At 40.7% G+C, this 14713-nt stretch overlaps 1 protein-coding gene and 1 long non-coding RNA gene across 10 annotated transcripts in view; one reads left to right on the forward strand and one right to left on the reverse strand.

Moving 5' to 3' along the window:
- The window catches only part of CREB3L3 (cAMP responsive element binding protein 3 like 3), a 104040-nt gene that overhangs the window by 47224 nt on the left and 42103 nt on the right, over window positions 1-14713 (forward strand). For 5 of the 7 annotated variants that reach the window (XM_056573856.1, XM_056573889.1, XM_056573899.1 and 2 more), the window contains 2 exons: window positions 9134-9262; window positions 9354-9588. In XM_056573856.1, the coding sequence (XP_056429831.1) occupies window positions 9134-9262; window positions 9354-9588 (364 nt within the window). Of the gene's footprint in view, window positions 1-6736; window positions 6785-8713; window positions 8811-9133; window positions 9263-9353; window positions 9589-14713 lie in introns of those variants that run through there. The other 2 variants (XM_056573885.1, XM_056573876.1) reach the window with 2 other exon arrangements.
- The window catches only part of LOC130369136 (uncharacterized), a 77473-nt gene that overhangs the window by 31838 nt on the left and 30922 nt on the right, over window positions 1-14713 (reverse strand). Inside the window, exon 5 of one of the 3 annotated variants that reach the window (XR_008892677.1) lies at window positions 9117-9251. The exons of 1 other annotated variant lie outside the window; for it this stretch is intronic. This is a non-coding gene — a long non-coding RNA (uncharacterized LOC130369136). Of the gene's footprint in view, window positions 1-9116; window positions 9252-11535; window positions 11651-14713 lie in introns of those variants that run through there. One more of the 3 variants, XR_008892679.1, reaches the window with a different exon arrangement.

The raw sequence follows: 14713 nt of genomic DNA on the forward strand, positions 1-14713 counted from the left end.
CCATAGAGTTGTATTGAGGGGGCGTGTCGGCCGCCGCTTCGTGCGGAGGTCAACACGCCCCCTTCCCGCGGGCTGTCGGGGCTCCGTACAGGAGATCGCGGGGGGCCCCAGCGGTCGGACCCCCCGCGATCTGCAACTTTTCCCCTATCCTTAGAATAGGGGACAAGTTGTTAACCACTGAGTCACCACTGGACTACTCCTTTAATGTTTAAAGTGACAGTGGTCAGATGTGCAAAAAACGCTCCGGTCCTTAAGGCCAAAATGGGCTTGGTCCTGAAGAGGTTAATCTCTGCTCTCTCTTTATTCTTCTTTCTCCACTTTTTGTTTCTGTCTTGCCCTTATTTGGGCTTTTTAACGGTTTATTCATCCGAACACCTGTATGTTATTGATTGTTATTTGAAACTTATGTGAAGCTTGTTCTTCCTTTTGTACCTTGTGCTATTTTGCACCTTTTATTCTAAGCTGGATGATATTATATTGAACCAAAAGTAACAAAGCTTAATAAACTTAATAAAATCTTTTGACAACCAAAAATAAACTATTGTAATGTTAAGGGTTTATCCAACTGTTTCATTAAGGGTAGGGTCACAAATAATGAATCAGATGCGTATTTTACGCTCCTGATCCGCCGATGACCATACCCTATAGTGTGCTTCCAGCTTTTTTCCCCGTGTCCTGCTTGCAGCAGCAATCCGCCGCTACGAGCAGCCGCACAGGGATAGACGAGTCGCAGTGCACATTCGCAGTGTACTCAGACATCGCTGTGTTGCTGCTGGTAGCGGCGGATTGCTGCTGCAAGCAGGACACAGGGGACAAACAGCTGGAGGCACACTATAGGGTCAGCTTTGATGTAAATGTATGTAATCATTTATATAATATACACAGCCTGTGTAGAGCTTATATTTCCCACCATATGGTCACTGTATGGGGGGAATATTTCCTTCTTGTATACTGGTATAATTGGTAATATTGGTCTCAGTATATAGGATTTGGTCAGTAACAGTATGATGGTAATAAGTATGGTGATAATATTCCTTGTATACTGGTATAATTGGTAATATTGGTCTTATCATAAAGGATTAGGTCAGTAACACTATGATGGTAATATGTATGGGGATAATATTTCTCCTTGTGTACTGGTATTATTGGTAATATTGGCCTCAGTTTACAGGATTTGGTCAGTTACAATGTTATGGTAATATGCATACTGATAATATTACTCCTTGTATACTTGTGTTATTGGTAATATTGGTCTCAGTATACAGGATTTGGTCAGTAACAGTATGATGGTAATATATATGGTGATAATATTCCTCCCTGTATACTGGTATATATTGGCAATATTGGTCTCATTATATAGGATTTGGTCAGTAACAATGTGATGCTAATATGTATACTGAGACCAATATTACCAATAACACAAGTATACAAGGAGTAATATTGGTAATATTGTTCTCAGTATACAGGATTTGGTCAGTTACAGTATGATCATAGTTCATAGTTCATAAGGTTGAAAAAAGACTAGAGTCCATCAAGCTCAACCTATATCCCTAACGAGTCCCCACTGAGTTGATTCAGAGGAAGGCAAAAAATTCCTTCACGACTCCCAATATGGCAGTCAGAATAAATCCCTGGATCAACGTTCTGTCCCTGTAAATCTAGTATACATAACCAGCGATGTTATTATTCTCCAAAAATAAATCCAGCCTCTTTTTGAACTCTTTTACAGAGTTCACCATGACCACCTCCAGGCAGAGAATTCCAAAATCTCACTGCTCTTACAGTAAAGAACCCCTGTCTGTACTGGTGTAGAAACCTCCTTTCCTCTAGACTTAGAGGATGCCCCCTTGTTATAGATACAGTCCTGGGTATAAATAGATCATGGGAGAGATCTCTGTACTGTCCCCTGATATATTTATACATAGTTATTAGGTCTCCCCTAAGCCTTCTTTTTTCTAAACTAAATAATCCTAATGCTGATAATCTTTCTGGGTACTGTAGTCCTCTTATTCCCCGTATTACCCTGGTTGCCCGTCTTTGAACCCTTTTCAGCTTTACTATATCTTTCTTGTACACTAGTGCCCAGTACTGTACACAGTATTCTATGTGTGGTCTGACTAGTGATTTGTACAGCGGTAGAATTATTTCCTTTTCATGGGCATCTATGCCCCTATTGATGCACCCCATGATTTTATTTGCCTTGGCAGCAGCTGCCCGACACTGGTCACTAAAGCTAAATTTACCGTTAACTAAGACTCCCAAGTCCTTTTCCACATCAGTCGTCCCAAGTGTTCTCCCATTTAATACATAATCCCAGCCCTTATTTTTCTTCCCCATGTGCATTACTTTACATTTATCAGTGTTGAACCTCATCTGCCACTTCCCTGCCCAAACTTCCAACCTATCCAGATCCATTTGTAACAGTGCACTGTCCTCTATAGTGTTTACCGCTTTACAGAGTTTAGTATCATCTGCAAAGATTGCTACTTTTACTATTCAACCCCTCTACAAGGTCATTAATTAATATATTAAATAGGACAGGACCCAAGACATGCCCCTGTGGTACCCCACTAGTAACAGTCGCCCAATACGAATAAGTACCATTAATAACCACCCTCTGTTTCCTATCACTGAGCCAGTTACTTACCCACTTATACACATTCTCCCCCAGCCCACTCCTTCTTATTTTATGCACCAACCTTTTATGTGGAACCGTATCAAATGCTTTGGAAAAACCAGATATACGACATCCAGCGATTGCCCCTGGTCCAGTCTGGAGCTCACCTCCTCATAAAAGCTGATCAGGTTAGTTTGACAGGACCGATCCTTCATAAAGCCATGCTGATATGGAGTCACACATTTATTTTTATCAAGATACTCCAAAATAGCATCCCTTAGAAAACCCTCAAACAATTTACATTCTACAGAGGTTAAACTGACAGGTCTATAATTCCCGGGATAACTTTTTGACCCCTTTTTAAATATTGGCAGAAAATTTGCCATGCGCCAGTCCTGGGTAACAGTCCCTGTCCCTATAGAGTCCCTGAATATTGAAAATAGGGGTCTGTCTATTACATTACTTAATTCCTTTAGAACACGGGGGTGAATGCCATCTGGACCTGGTGATTTGTCTATTTTGATTTTTTGTAGGTGGCACTGTACTTCTTTCTGGGTTAGACAGGTGAACTATACTGGGGAGTTTACCTTATCTCGCTGTATTTCATTTTCCTCAGTGAATACAGTGGAGAAACATGTGTTTAATATATTTTCTTTTTCCCTATCCCCATTTATAATTTCACCTCATGATTTTTTTAAAGGGCCCACACTTTCATTTTTGACCTTTTTGCTATTTATATAGTTAAAGAACATTTTGGGGTTAGTTTTACTCTCTTTGGCAATGTCTCTATTATTGTGGCTTTTATCTTTTTTTTACATATTTTACATTTTTCTCTATAGCTTTTTAATGCCTCTTCACTGCTGTCCTGTTTTAGTAGTTTAAATGCTTTATTTTTGGCATTTATTTCCCCCTTAACATTCCTATTCATCCATATTGGTTTTCTATTATTTCTGACCCTTTTATTCCCATAAGGTATATACATCTTGCAGTGAGAATTTAAGATATTTTTAAAAGTCTCCCATTTAGTGTCAGTATTCTTGTTTTTGAGGACATTATCCCATTTTATATTTTTGATCGAGTTGATCGGACTTTGCCTTCCTAAAGTTCATTGTTTTTGTGACCCCCTCGAGAGATTCCCTTATTGAAGAACAAGTTATAATGTATTATATTATGATCACTATTTCCTAGGTGTCCTTCTACTTGCACATTACTTACTCTGTCAGGTCTGTGGTTAATATTAAATCTAGTAGGGCGCCCCCTCTGGTCAGGCCCTGCACCATTTGGGACAGATAATTGTCTTTAGCTATAGTCAGAAACCTGTTTCCTTTATGAGATTCACAGGACTTAGTCTCCCAGTTTATAACAGGATAGCTAAAGTCCCACATTATTATCACATCATTTTGATTTGCTGCCTTGTTTATTTGCCTCAGTAATTGATCATCTGCCTCTTCCATTATGTTTGGTGGCTTATAGCAAACCCCTATCAGAATTTTTTTTATTTTTATCTCCATATATTTCTACCCATAGTGACTCCACATTATCGTTTCCCTCCCGTATATCCTCCCACAGTGCGGCCTTCAGACTGCACTTTACATAAAGACAAACCCCTCCCCCTTTGCATTTTGTCCGATCCTTCCTGAATAGACTATAACCCTGTATGTTCACAGCCCAGTCACAGCTATCGTCCAATCAATCTCTGTTATACCCACTATGTCATAATCCTGCTCAGACATTTTCAACTCGAGTTCGTCAGTTTTATTGGTCAAACTTCTGGCATTAGACAACATGCAATTCAATGGTGTATGTTTTTTTCCCTATGACACCTATCCCTATTAACTATTCTAACCCCTCCCTCCGCTGCACCCCCAGGTACATTAATAAGTTCCCCCTCTCTATCTACACTATCTTCCCCCTCTATGTTTTAGGTCCCCCCCAGTCCCTAGTTTAAACACTCCTCCACCCTTCTAGCCATCTTCTCAACAAGCACAGCTGCACCCTCTCCATTGATGTGCAGCCCGTTCCTACGGGAGAGCTGGTATCTGACTGCGAGGTCCGCCCAGTTCTCCATGAACCCAAACCCCTCCTTCCTACACCAGCTTCTGAGCCACTTGTTTACCTCCCTAATCTCCCGCTGCCTCTCTGGTGTGGCTCGAGGTACAGGTAATATTTCGGAAAATATTACCTTGGAGGTCCTTGGCTTAAGCTTGCACCCTAAGTCCCTGGAATAATTTTTAAGGACACTCCACCTACCTCTTACTTTGTCATTGGTGCCAATATGTACCATTACTGCTGGGTCCTCTCCAGCCCTACCCAACAACCTGTCAACCCGATCCGCGATTTGCCAAAGTCGAGTGCCAGGAAGACAATACACTGTACGGCGATCACGGTCTTTGTGACAGATCGCCCTGTCTGTCCCCCTAATAATTGAGTCCCCCACTACCAGTACCTGTCTGGCCTTCCCTGCACTTCTCCCTCTCTCCTTACTAGAGCAGACACCCTCCTGGCGATCAGAGGCAGAGTCCTGCTGCAGTACTGCTATCTCTGAAATGGCATCCCCCTCATCTGCCAATCGGGCAAACTTGTTGGGGTGTGCCAGTTCAGGACTAGCCTCCTTGACACTTTTCCCTCTACCCTGTTTTCTAACTGTAGCCCAGCTAACTGCCTGACTGTCCTGCATCTACATCCCACTATCCTCCCCCTCCTTTACCCCGGAGAGTACCTGCTCAGTGAGCAGGAGACCCCTCTTTAGCTTGTCAATGCATCTCAGTGTTGCCAGTTGCTCCTCTAGTTCCAGAATCTGGGCTTCAAAATGAACAACTCGCACACATCTCGCACAACAATATGCACCCTCACACTGCTGTTCAAGGATTGCATACATTGTGCAAGATGTACACTGGACTGCATTTTCCAACATGGAGGCCATTCTAGATTTGGGGATTTGGGGATGATGGTAATACAGTATGCATGGTGATAATATTCCTCCCTGTATACTGGTATATATTGGCAATATTGGTCTCAGTATACAGGATTTGGTCACTAACAATGTAATGGTAATATGTATGGTGATAATATTCCTCCTTGTATCCTGGTAATATTGGTCTCAGTATACAGTATTTGGTCAGTAACAGTGTGATGGTAATATGTATGGTAATAATATACCTCCTTGTATACTGGTATTATAGGTCTATTGGTCTCAGTACACAGAATTTAGTCAGTAACATAGAAACTAGAAAGTGCAGCTCACAGCTATACTCTGAGGTGACTATGGATGTTCGCCAATACCCTATGGCGTAAATGGATATACAATTGTATAAAACGATCCAGACCCCAAGGACATAACCAAACCTACAATATCTGGTACATGATGAACCCAATAATGAATATATGATAAGGAGACCGTGCTTCAAATATAGATGATTTAAATGTAATATTAAAATATGAATAATACTATCTCAACACAGGGCCCTTGTGAGGAAAATAGTTAGATGTAAATTCATATAAAACACCTAGTATATACGCTGTACTGCTGTTAGAAGAGAATGATATACAGTAGCTCCATACACATTTAGATATAACTGTTGCCAATATATATACACAATGTAAGATAAAAATTATATGATTTGTTATATGATAAACATGTAAATGGCATACACTGTAGATCCCGGCAGATTTAAACAATAAAACTGTTTAAGATGTAGATATGATTGTCCGGCATCTGATAGTCCGGTATGAGTGTGTAAACTCATGAAAACTGTATTATTACTGTGCAAAATGCCAAAAAAATGTTTTGTAACCAGTTCTGATTAAGGCAACCATCCTTGATGGGGCATTAATTGCTGGCACAATAATTATATAGATGGCAGGAGCCGAACAAATGCTTGCATGCGAAGAAGTAGCTGGTACTCTGTACCTCTCACCTTGAAAGACCTCTAGTTGGTGCAGGCTTGGCAGAGTCTGCGAGAGGTGAGCAGTTGGCGGTGAGACTTGTATCACTCATGTTACAGGATCGTGGCTGGCAAGGACAGGAGTGGCTTCTGATGTCACAGGAGTGCAGCTGGTAAGCGCTAATAGCATTGGTAAGCGCTAAATCACAATCCTGGATTGAGTCTGCCCGAGTGGTGGAGCAAACTGGAACTTCATTTGGAGCGTAGCAATCCAATGGTAGCAGTACGTATTAGGTGTCTATTCAGACTAAAACATGAATTGGGTGGCTGCACACTAATATAAATATGTTGAGTCTAGACTGAGGTACTGAGTTGCACTATACCCAAAAGTGCCAAAAAAAATAATAATAACCAAAACAGAGGGAATTCAGACCTCAAGGTGTAAACTTATTACATATTAAAATGTAATCTTCCAATTATGGAAATGCAGAGAAATAAGATGTAGCTGGTTTAAATAAAATATGTGATTTATTAAATAAAAATCAATAATATACACATAGACTGGTATCTGTGCAGGACCCTTGCTACAGATCCAGTAAAATTTGTTAAAATAACATTTAAAATATAGTATCAATGCCAGTATTTATAATAATCATTACAGCAATTACATTTTCACAGTATGCCACCTTTGTATTGTGTCTCAGTTATAGATCCTTATAGACACATATGATTAGATCCAATGATGTAGTCTATGCAAAAAAATCCTAAAAAATTATCCTGCTGCTAGAAGTCGGCATCCCCCTGCAGTTCATGGAACCAGCGCACTGTAAGGACACCTCTAGCGACGATCTGCATCTGGAAACAGGTACTCTGTACATACAGGCCGAGTACAGCCCGTGCCAACCTGTATCGCATACCCTCCGCTAAAGGCCACGTCCCGATAACGGGACATTGTGAAATTATACTATAACTTTTGCATCATCCAGCGCTCACATTGCAACTCTGCTTAGTTTAATTACTGGCACACAGGATTATTTTTTGGGAATTTTTTGCATAGACTACATCATTGGATATAATCATATGTGTCTATAAGGATCTATAACTGAGACACAATACAAAGGTGGCATACTGTGAAAATGTAATTGCTGTAATGACTATTACAAATACTGGAATTGATACCATGTTTTAAGTGTTATTTTAACTGATTTTATTGGATCTGTAGCAAGGGTCCTGCACAGATACCAGTCTAAGTGTATATTATTGATATTTATTTAATAAATCACATATTCTATTTAAACTATCTACATCTTATTTCTCTGCATTTCCATAATTGGAAGATTATATTTTAATAAGTTTACTCCTTGAGGTCTGAATTCCCTCTGTTTTGTAGTAGAGCGAGATGCTGGAAAAGACCAGATAGGTAGCGCAATCCACTCAGACATCAGTTGAAAGTAAAATTCTTCTTTATTGAAGCCAAATAACGTGTTTCGAGGCTAATACACGTCTCTTCGTCAGGTAAAACAGGCTTACATCATCTGATGAAGAGGCACGTGTTAGCCTCGAAACGCATTGTTATTTGGCTACAATAAAGAAGAATTTTACTTTCAACTGATGTCTGAGTGGATTGTGCTACCTATCCTTTTCCTGCATCTCGCTCTACTACAAAATTGGCTGAAGATCCCTTCACGATGAAATCGGGGAAGCAGCACCACTCTCTTGGATCTATGCACATATAGCAGTTGTGGCTGGTACACAACCTAATCAGGTGAGCAGTTCTGCCGATTGTATATAATGCGAACGCACCTGATTACACCAGCAATACCATCCCATGGGAAGCTCTGCCTTTTTTCTGTTTTACAGCATTATATTCCCTCTGTTTTGGTTATTGTCTATACAGACTAGATGTGTTTCAGGGTACTAACTGGCATGTATCAATGACCCCTTCCTCTGTACAATGAAAAAGTTGTAATGTCAGCGCTCCGGCCAGACACGCTGGCCGTGAGCGCTCTCCTGTCATGTTCCTTTGTTCCGTGACCTGACCCCGCTACTGTGCCACCTGCCCTGTCCATCTGCTATCTTGACCACATCTTGTCTGTATCCTTCTGTACCATGCTTCATCCCAGCAACCTGTGTGGACGGGTCGTGTCAGCGGTAGCGACCTGTGTGCCACCTGCCGCAGCAAGATCGTCCCGCTTTGCGGTGGGCTCTGGTGAAAACCAGTGACACCTTAGACTCCGCTCCCTAGCACGGCTCACGTCATCATCCACACAGGCCCAGAGGATCCACCACCTGCCATGACCCTTACAAAAGTAAGCCATTTCAGCCACTCTTGGCAGCATTAGTCAGCACACATTACTTTTTCCCTGTACCTGTGTCTACTTAATGGATTTACTGTACTAAAGAAAGATTGTATACACAAGCAAGCTGCGCTGGATCAAATCTTCTTGTTTCCTTTTGTATTGATCCAAGTCACAATCTGGCATGTGGGGTGAGCTGTTGTTTTTGTGTTTATTCACATCTTTTGGTATAAAAAATATCCAACAAACAATAATACATTATTAAATGAGTACAGGTTGTAAAATATTTTTTATTTTTTTTGAGTTGCTCAATAACTTCTCTATTATATACATAGGGTGCCAATGCATTTAATCAAGCTGGTATGCAGAGTTTGGAGCTTCTAGATTTACTGTTTGATTGCCAAGATGGTATTCTTCGTCATGAATGTTCATCTGCTGAGCCCTTTTGGACATCTGAAACAAATGTTAGTATATCAAATTATTTATCCATGGTGAATCCATATTGTTATCTTGTTTTTATGTTTTGTATGTTATTATTTTTCTGTTCTGATGCAGAACCCTCCCAAGGACGAAGAAGCACTTTTGTCTTTCCTGCTGGCACCTAATGATTCCTCCTCAGATTCGAATGTGTGGTCACCTGCTGCCAGTGATAGTGGTCTTTCTGAAGACAACCACTCAGACCTCCAGGATAGCCCTGCCCACTTTTCCTATACAGACTCATGCCATATGATGCATCATGAGAGTGATTTCCAGGAACCTAATGGGTCTTTTGATCTTGGTGAACATGCAGGTATTGCATACAAAATAAGGGGAGACTGGTTTCAAGTTAAATATGATACCAAATTGATAACTTTTTTGGTTTACAATGCATTTTTGTTTACGTTTAACTGTTTCCATTAGAGTATGTTTAATTTTGCTGTATATAAAAACAACTTCATAGGGGGATACTGCTGAAAGTTTGGGGGATAGAAGAATGGTGATAGTAGTGAAGACCAATTAGGCAATATTACAGGCCTTCCTAAATTAGTAGAGCTTTAAAATAACCATAATTTTACTTTCCTACAGTCTGAAGACAGCACCAAAAGTATATTCAGGTCCCCTGACACCTTATTCTCTTTGAAGCATTGGGCCAAAAGCCCTATAAGGAACCAGACATGGAAAAAAAAAAAAACATATTCACTAGACCAGCTAATGCAAACGGTAATTTATTGAGTGGGTTAGTGTGCTGCTTTTGGATTCGAAGAAAGTAAGAGCATGGCTAGTAAAAATCTCTGCTTTCCTCATTGTCCTACTGGAAACACAGAAGGGATAACAAAGATTAAAAAAACACAGCAGACCCCTGTGCTGGGTTTTCAGTCTGGATGTAAAGCCTATAATGCCTAAGTTCAATCTAAAACCCTTATGTGGTGATCCAGAGGAAGGCAAAAAAAAAAAAAACATAAGTCTGATGGCAATTGCCCCATAACAGAGGAAAATAATTATTTCCAACTCCAATATGGCGATCAGAATACATCCCTGGATCAAGGTTCTATCCCCATAATGGAGGATATGGAGGTAGACGTAGTAGAATGTGCTCATAATGGTTAGGAAGTCTCTCCAAAGAACAAGCCTCAATTATTGTAGGTCTTATTCTTCAGGTGAGTGTATCCTTTGATACTTTAAGACCTTTCATTCACCTTGATTTCTTCCATATGAGAGAGGTAACAAGAGAGAGATCTCTTCATATAAAAATGGATAAAACTTTATTTATTCTTCTAAATTAGAGTCAGGGAAGAAGTCTGGATAAAAAGTTTCTCCGTTTATGTTAGCAGATGATGACATTTTCTGTATGAAAAACTAATCTGCCTTTAAATGTACTCCATTTGCCAACATTTTTATGGAGGGTTCTCTGGATGACATAACCTGCAAATTTTCCTAATAGCAATTTCTTAGAGAGATGTTTAAAGGGGTACTCCGGTGGTCAACATGTTTTTCCGTTTTTGACTTACCCTATTTGTTTTGTTTCATTTCTATTCTTGTTGTTTAGGCGACTATTTCCATTCTTTGTTGTCTTTTTATCCCCCACTTTGTTTTTCTTTTTTCATTTTTGCCCAGTCTTTCTTTCATAATCCCCTTTAAAACTTGCGCACTGCAGGCAGTGTTCAATATAGCTGTGGTGCTCGCTCGCTGATTGACAGGCAGGGAGCTGCGCTGTGCTCGTCAGTGTCCAGGCTGCACTATGAGAGTTAGGACTCATGCATGACTTGCTGCCGGGACATGGAGGGAGACCCCCTAGTGGTCAGTTTTTACAAGTCAAAATATATAAATATAATTTTTTTAAATGACATGGTATTAGAAAGTTGTTTCTAAAACGTTAACAACATATTAAAAGTTTTTGTGATGACAGGTACTCTTTAAAAACTGTCCATTTGTTATAGCATTGATCGCTGTCATGTGGACCTTTAATGTATTTCCCTTTAAGCCTTTTTGATAACCCTGTCAGAATTGCAGCATAGATGACACTGATACTTCTAGACCAACATGTTATAACCAGGATGGAAACCTTCTCCACAATCCTGAGTAGACAAAGTTTGTTAAAGATCTTCCAGAAGAGAGCAAGGTAGTTCCTACGGTACTTATCTGTGAGCCCAAGCTGCTTTTAGTCTGTTCCCCACAGAAACTAGGCCATAAGATGTAACCGGTTGTTGTACAGTGGAAGAATCCTTTCTGGAGTAAAAGATCAGTTTCTAACGGGTGCTTCCAGAACATTCTCTTCAAAAGTAATGATACGATGGTAGGCCAAGCCCTCCACTGCCAGCATGGAGCTATTAGGATATCTGTCAGTGCCTCCACTAGGATCTTGGATAGGACTTCTGAAATTAACGGAAACAGAGGAAAGTTGTAAACAAATTTCTGATTCCATTCGACTACAAAAGCATTTAGAATTTTAGGGGGATGCCATCTCCTCAGAGACTCGAACTTCTCCAGCTTGCTAGTCTCTGTCTCACTATCAGGTCTATTTGTAGAATACCCTATTTGTTTACCAGCATGTTGAAATATTTCTGGTTCAAGCACTATCCTAGAAGAAGAATGTGTCGACTTAGAAGATCCTCTTGACAATTCAAGGACCCCTTGAGTCCTCTGCTAGGAGATTATTTACCACTGGTTCTGCCATGGACATGAGATCCATTTCTATCCTATATGGCACCCAAGCTTCAATAGTAATGATTACTTGATGTTCAGTAATGCTTGGAGAAGGATAAAGAACACAGGGGGTGCTCCCTGATGAGGGGTATCTGCTGCTGTGTGCCCTTCACCACACCACAGTGAGATACCCACCTTGTATACTCGTAGGTTGATTAGTGTAGCGGTTAGCACGAGTTGGGTCAATAGCGGTGGTTGGCTGCTGCGCTCCTACTGGTATCGGACCTCAATAGTGGGGACCAATGATAATTAGAGGCAGAAGAGGCAGAAAAAAAGCTGGTTTGGCGGAGGCACTGCACAACTAGGACCTCAACCCAGTGCTACAGTACCACAACAAGCATTCCCTTGGGCATTGTGAGTGGACATGAGGAAGGCATGAGTTCATGTCGAAACGCGTTGTCCCCGTTATACCAATAAAATTATTTTATTGTCCTGTGCTTTTTTCTGCCTCTTCTGCCTCTTGATGTTCAGTAAGGAATTCCTAGTTGTTCTTTCTTGGTTCACCATAATAACGGTTTGCTGTTACAGAAGAAATCTTGATTTGAGATGGTTAAGGAGGCCTCTGTAATCTCCGAGCTGCTAACAGTCAGCACCTTTCTAAAAATCCTCATCACAGTGAAAAGACTGAAGGACAATGTTGTGAATTTAAAGGGAATTATCTTGTAGAAAAAAGTATATGAGGTAGTGGCTCAGTTACACAAATGCCAAGTGCCAACTCCTAGTACCACCAATAAGTACTTGGATAATAGGGAAATAGGAATAGCTATGATGAAATTCGCTCCTCTAGGCTCCACAAACAGACTTCATTTATAGTGATTACCATAAATTAAAAATACTACAAGGTATACTTAAATGGTTTAGAATTTATTAAGATAATAACAAATAAAACAATAGTGCTTTCTGTGTTTCAAAAGACAGAAGAGAACAGATATAGGGAACCAAAAATAATATTTATATGTAAATGAATGTGCTCAAATCCACAGGTGTAGTGTATTAACGGCTTTGGTCACATTATTCCAAGGCAAATTACACACAGTATTTTCAGTGTATATTCAATATTCTAGTCCTTTCATAAATAAAGTCAATTGCAGGCACCTTACCTCTTCTAACGATGAGTGTATGACTTGCTCCCTTGCGAGAGCGCACTTACCGACTAGTGACTCTTTTAAGTTGGGCCCAGGGACGGCATCCCGATCCCCCCTGGAGTGGACTCACAGCAGGGAAACGCGGCAGTCAAACTTGATCTGCGTCTCTGGCTGCGCAAGTGCACTGCACAAAGGCACTTCTTGGACTTGTAGTGTAAATGTCAAGTTGATCCAAAGTTACTAGATGTCTCTTGCAGGTGCTTACCATAGAGGCTGTACTACTGGGAAATTGGATGTACAGTGGGGAAAAAAAGTAGTCAGACACCAATAGTGCAAGTTCTCCCACTTAACCCCTTAAGGACCAAGCCCATTTTGACCTTAAAGGAGCAGGCCAATTTATTTTTGCATTTTCGTTTTTCGGCTGAGGGGAAGTGTGACGTTATTGGCCCCGGCAACCAGGAAGAGGATCACGGCAGAGACCGGAGTGGGTTACCAGAGGCACCGGGGGAGCGAAGGAAGGTACCTACCTCTTTATTTTTTTTTACTGCCGGCAGTATGGACGACAATTTTTCTATTTTGGAGTTCTCCTTTAAGTATACCTTGCAGTATTTAAAATTGATGTTAATCCCTATAAATGAAGTCTGTCTGTGGAACCTATTATCTTTATCCATTATCTCTATTCCTGAATAATCTTGTGTTCTCTTTTTTCTGTGACTCTGAAGTATTTTCTGGTGTCTCTGTGTATTGACATATGTAAATAGGTGTCTCTCTGATCAAGAAAAAGCATGACTTCTCCTGGCCAGACTATGCCAAAAATCGATTTCATAGTGTCCATCTTTAATTTTGTCTAGGTTCAGGTCTATAATTAGTTGCTACTTCTGGTCTAGCTTTGGCACTGGGGTATGTGCTTCAGTCTCCTCATCTGGCTTTGGCAATGGAGTACTTGCTTTAGTGCCCCCTTGCTAATGAATTTTGGCAAAAGAGTCAAGACCCCCTGATCTTGTACTTTGTTTAAAAGAAATTTGTCTCTGGGTCGGTGATGAAATTCCTACGATTCACCCTCTCTGATTATGCGCAGAACCCAGGCATCTGTTGTCAGCTTCTCCCATTTTGTAGTCTTGCCCCCCCTGGGACTGATGTCATCCGGTTTCAGGACTCAGATTTAGGGATAGTGTTATCGGGTTGCCTTTTCTTTCCCTCCCATTGATATTGTGGACGAAGCCTTCTTTCTGTTCCCTCCTGGAACTGGCAACTGCAAAAACCTCCTCTGCTTCTTAGTTTACAACAATTTCTAGGTTCAAAGGGGGAGCACGAAAATTTGTGCTTTGAGCTATATCCCCACTCCATGATTTTAACCTGATGTCTCTGTGTGAGGAATTTGCTAGTGCCATATTCTCAGAGGCAATTTTTAGAGCATCAAGAGAAATATCACAAAGAAAGTCAACTCCTGACTTTAGGAAAGAGACTTGCTAAATTAATTCTTGATGATATATTCTGCCTTGCATGACATCTCACAGATGGCTTAGCCACAGCCTCACTGCCCTGAACACTGGTACAGATGATAATGCAGAATAATCTTAAGCTGCTAGGTTAGTATGTGACCTTTTCAGAGAGATGTCCTCCTCGTTGTCGGATGGAGAAATAGAT

This window comes from Hyla sarda, chromosome 1 (genome assembly GCF_029499605.1).
Source record: "Hyla sarda isolate aHylSar1 chromosome 1, aHylSar1.hap1, whole genome shotgun sequence".
Classification (NCBI taxonomy): domain Eukaryota; kingdom Metazoa; phylum Chordata; class Amphibia; order Anura; family Hylidae; genus Hyla; species Hyla sarda.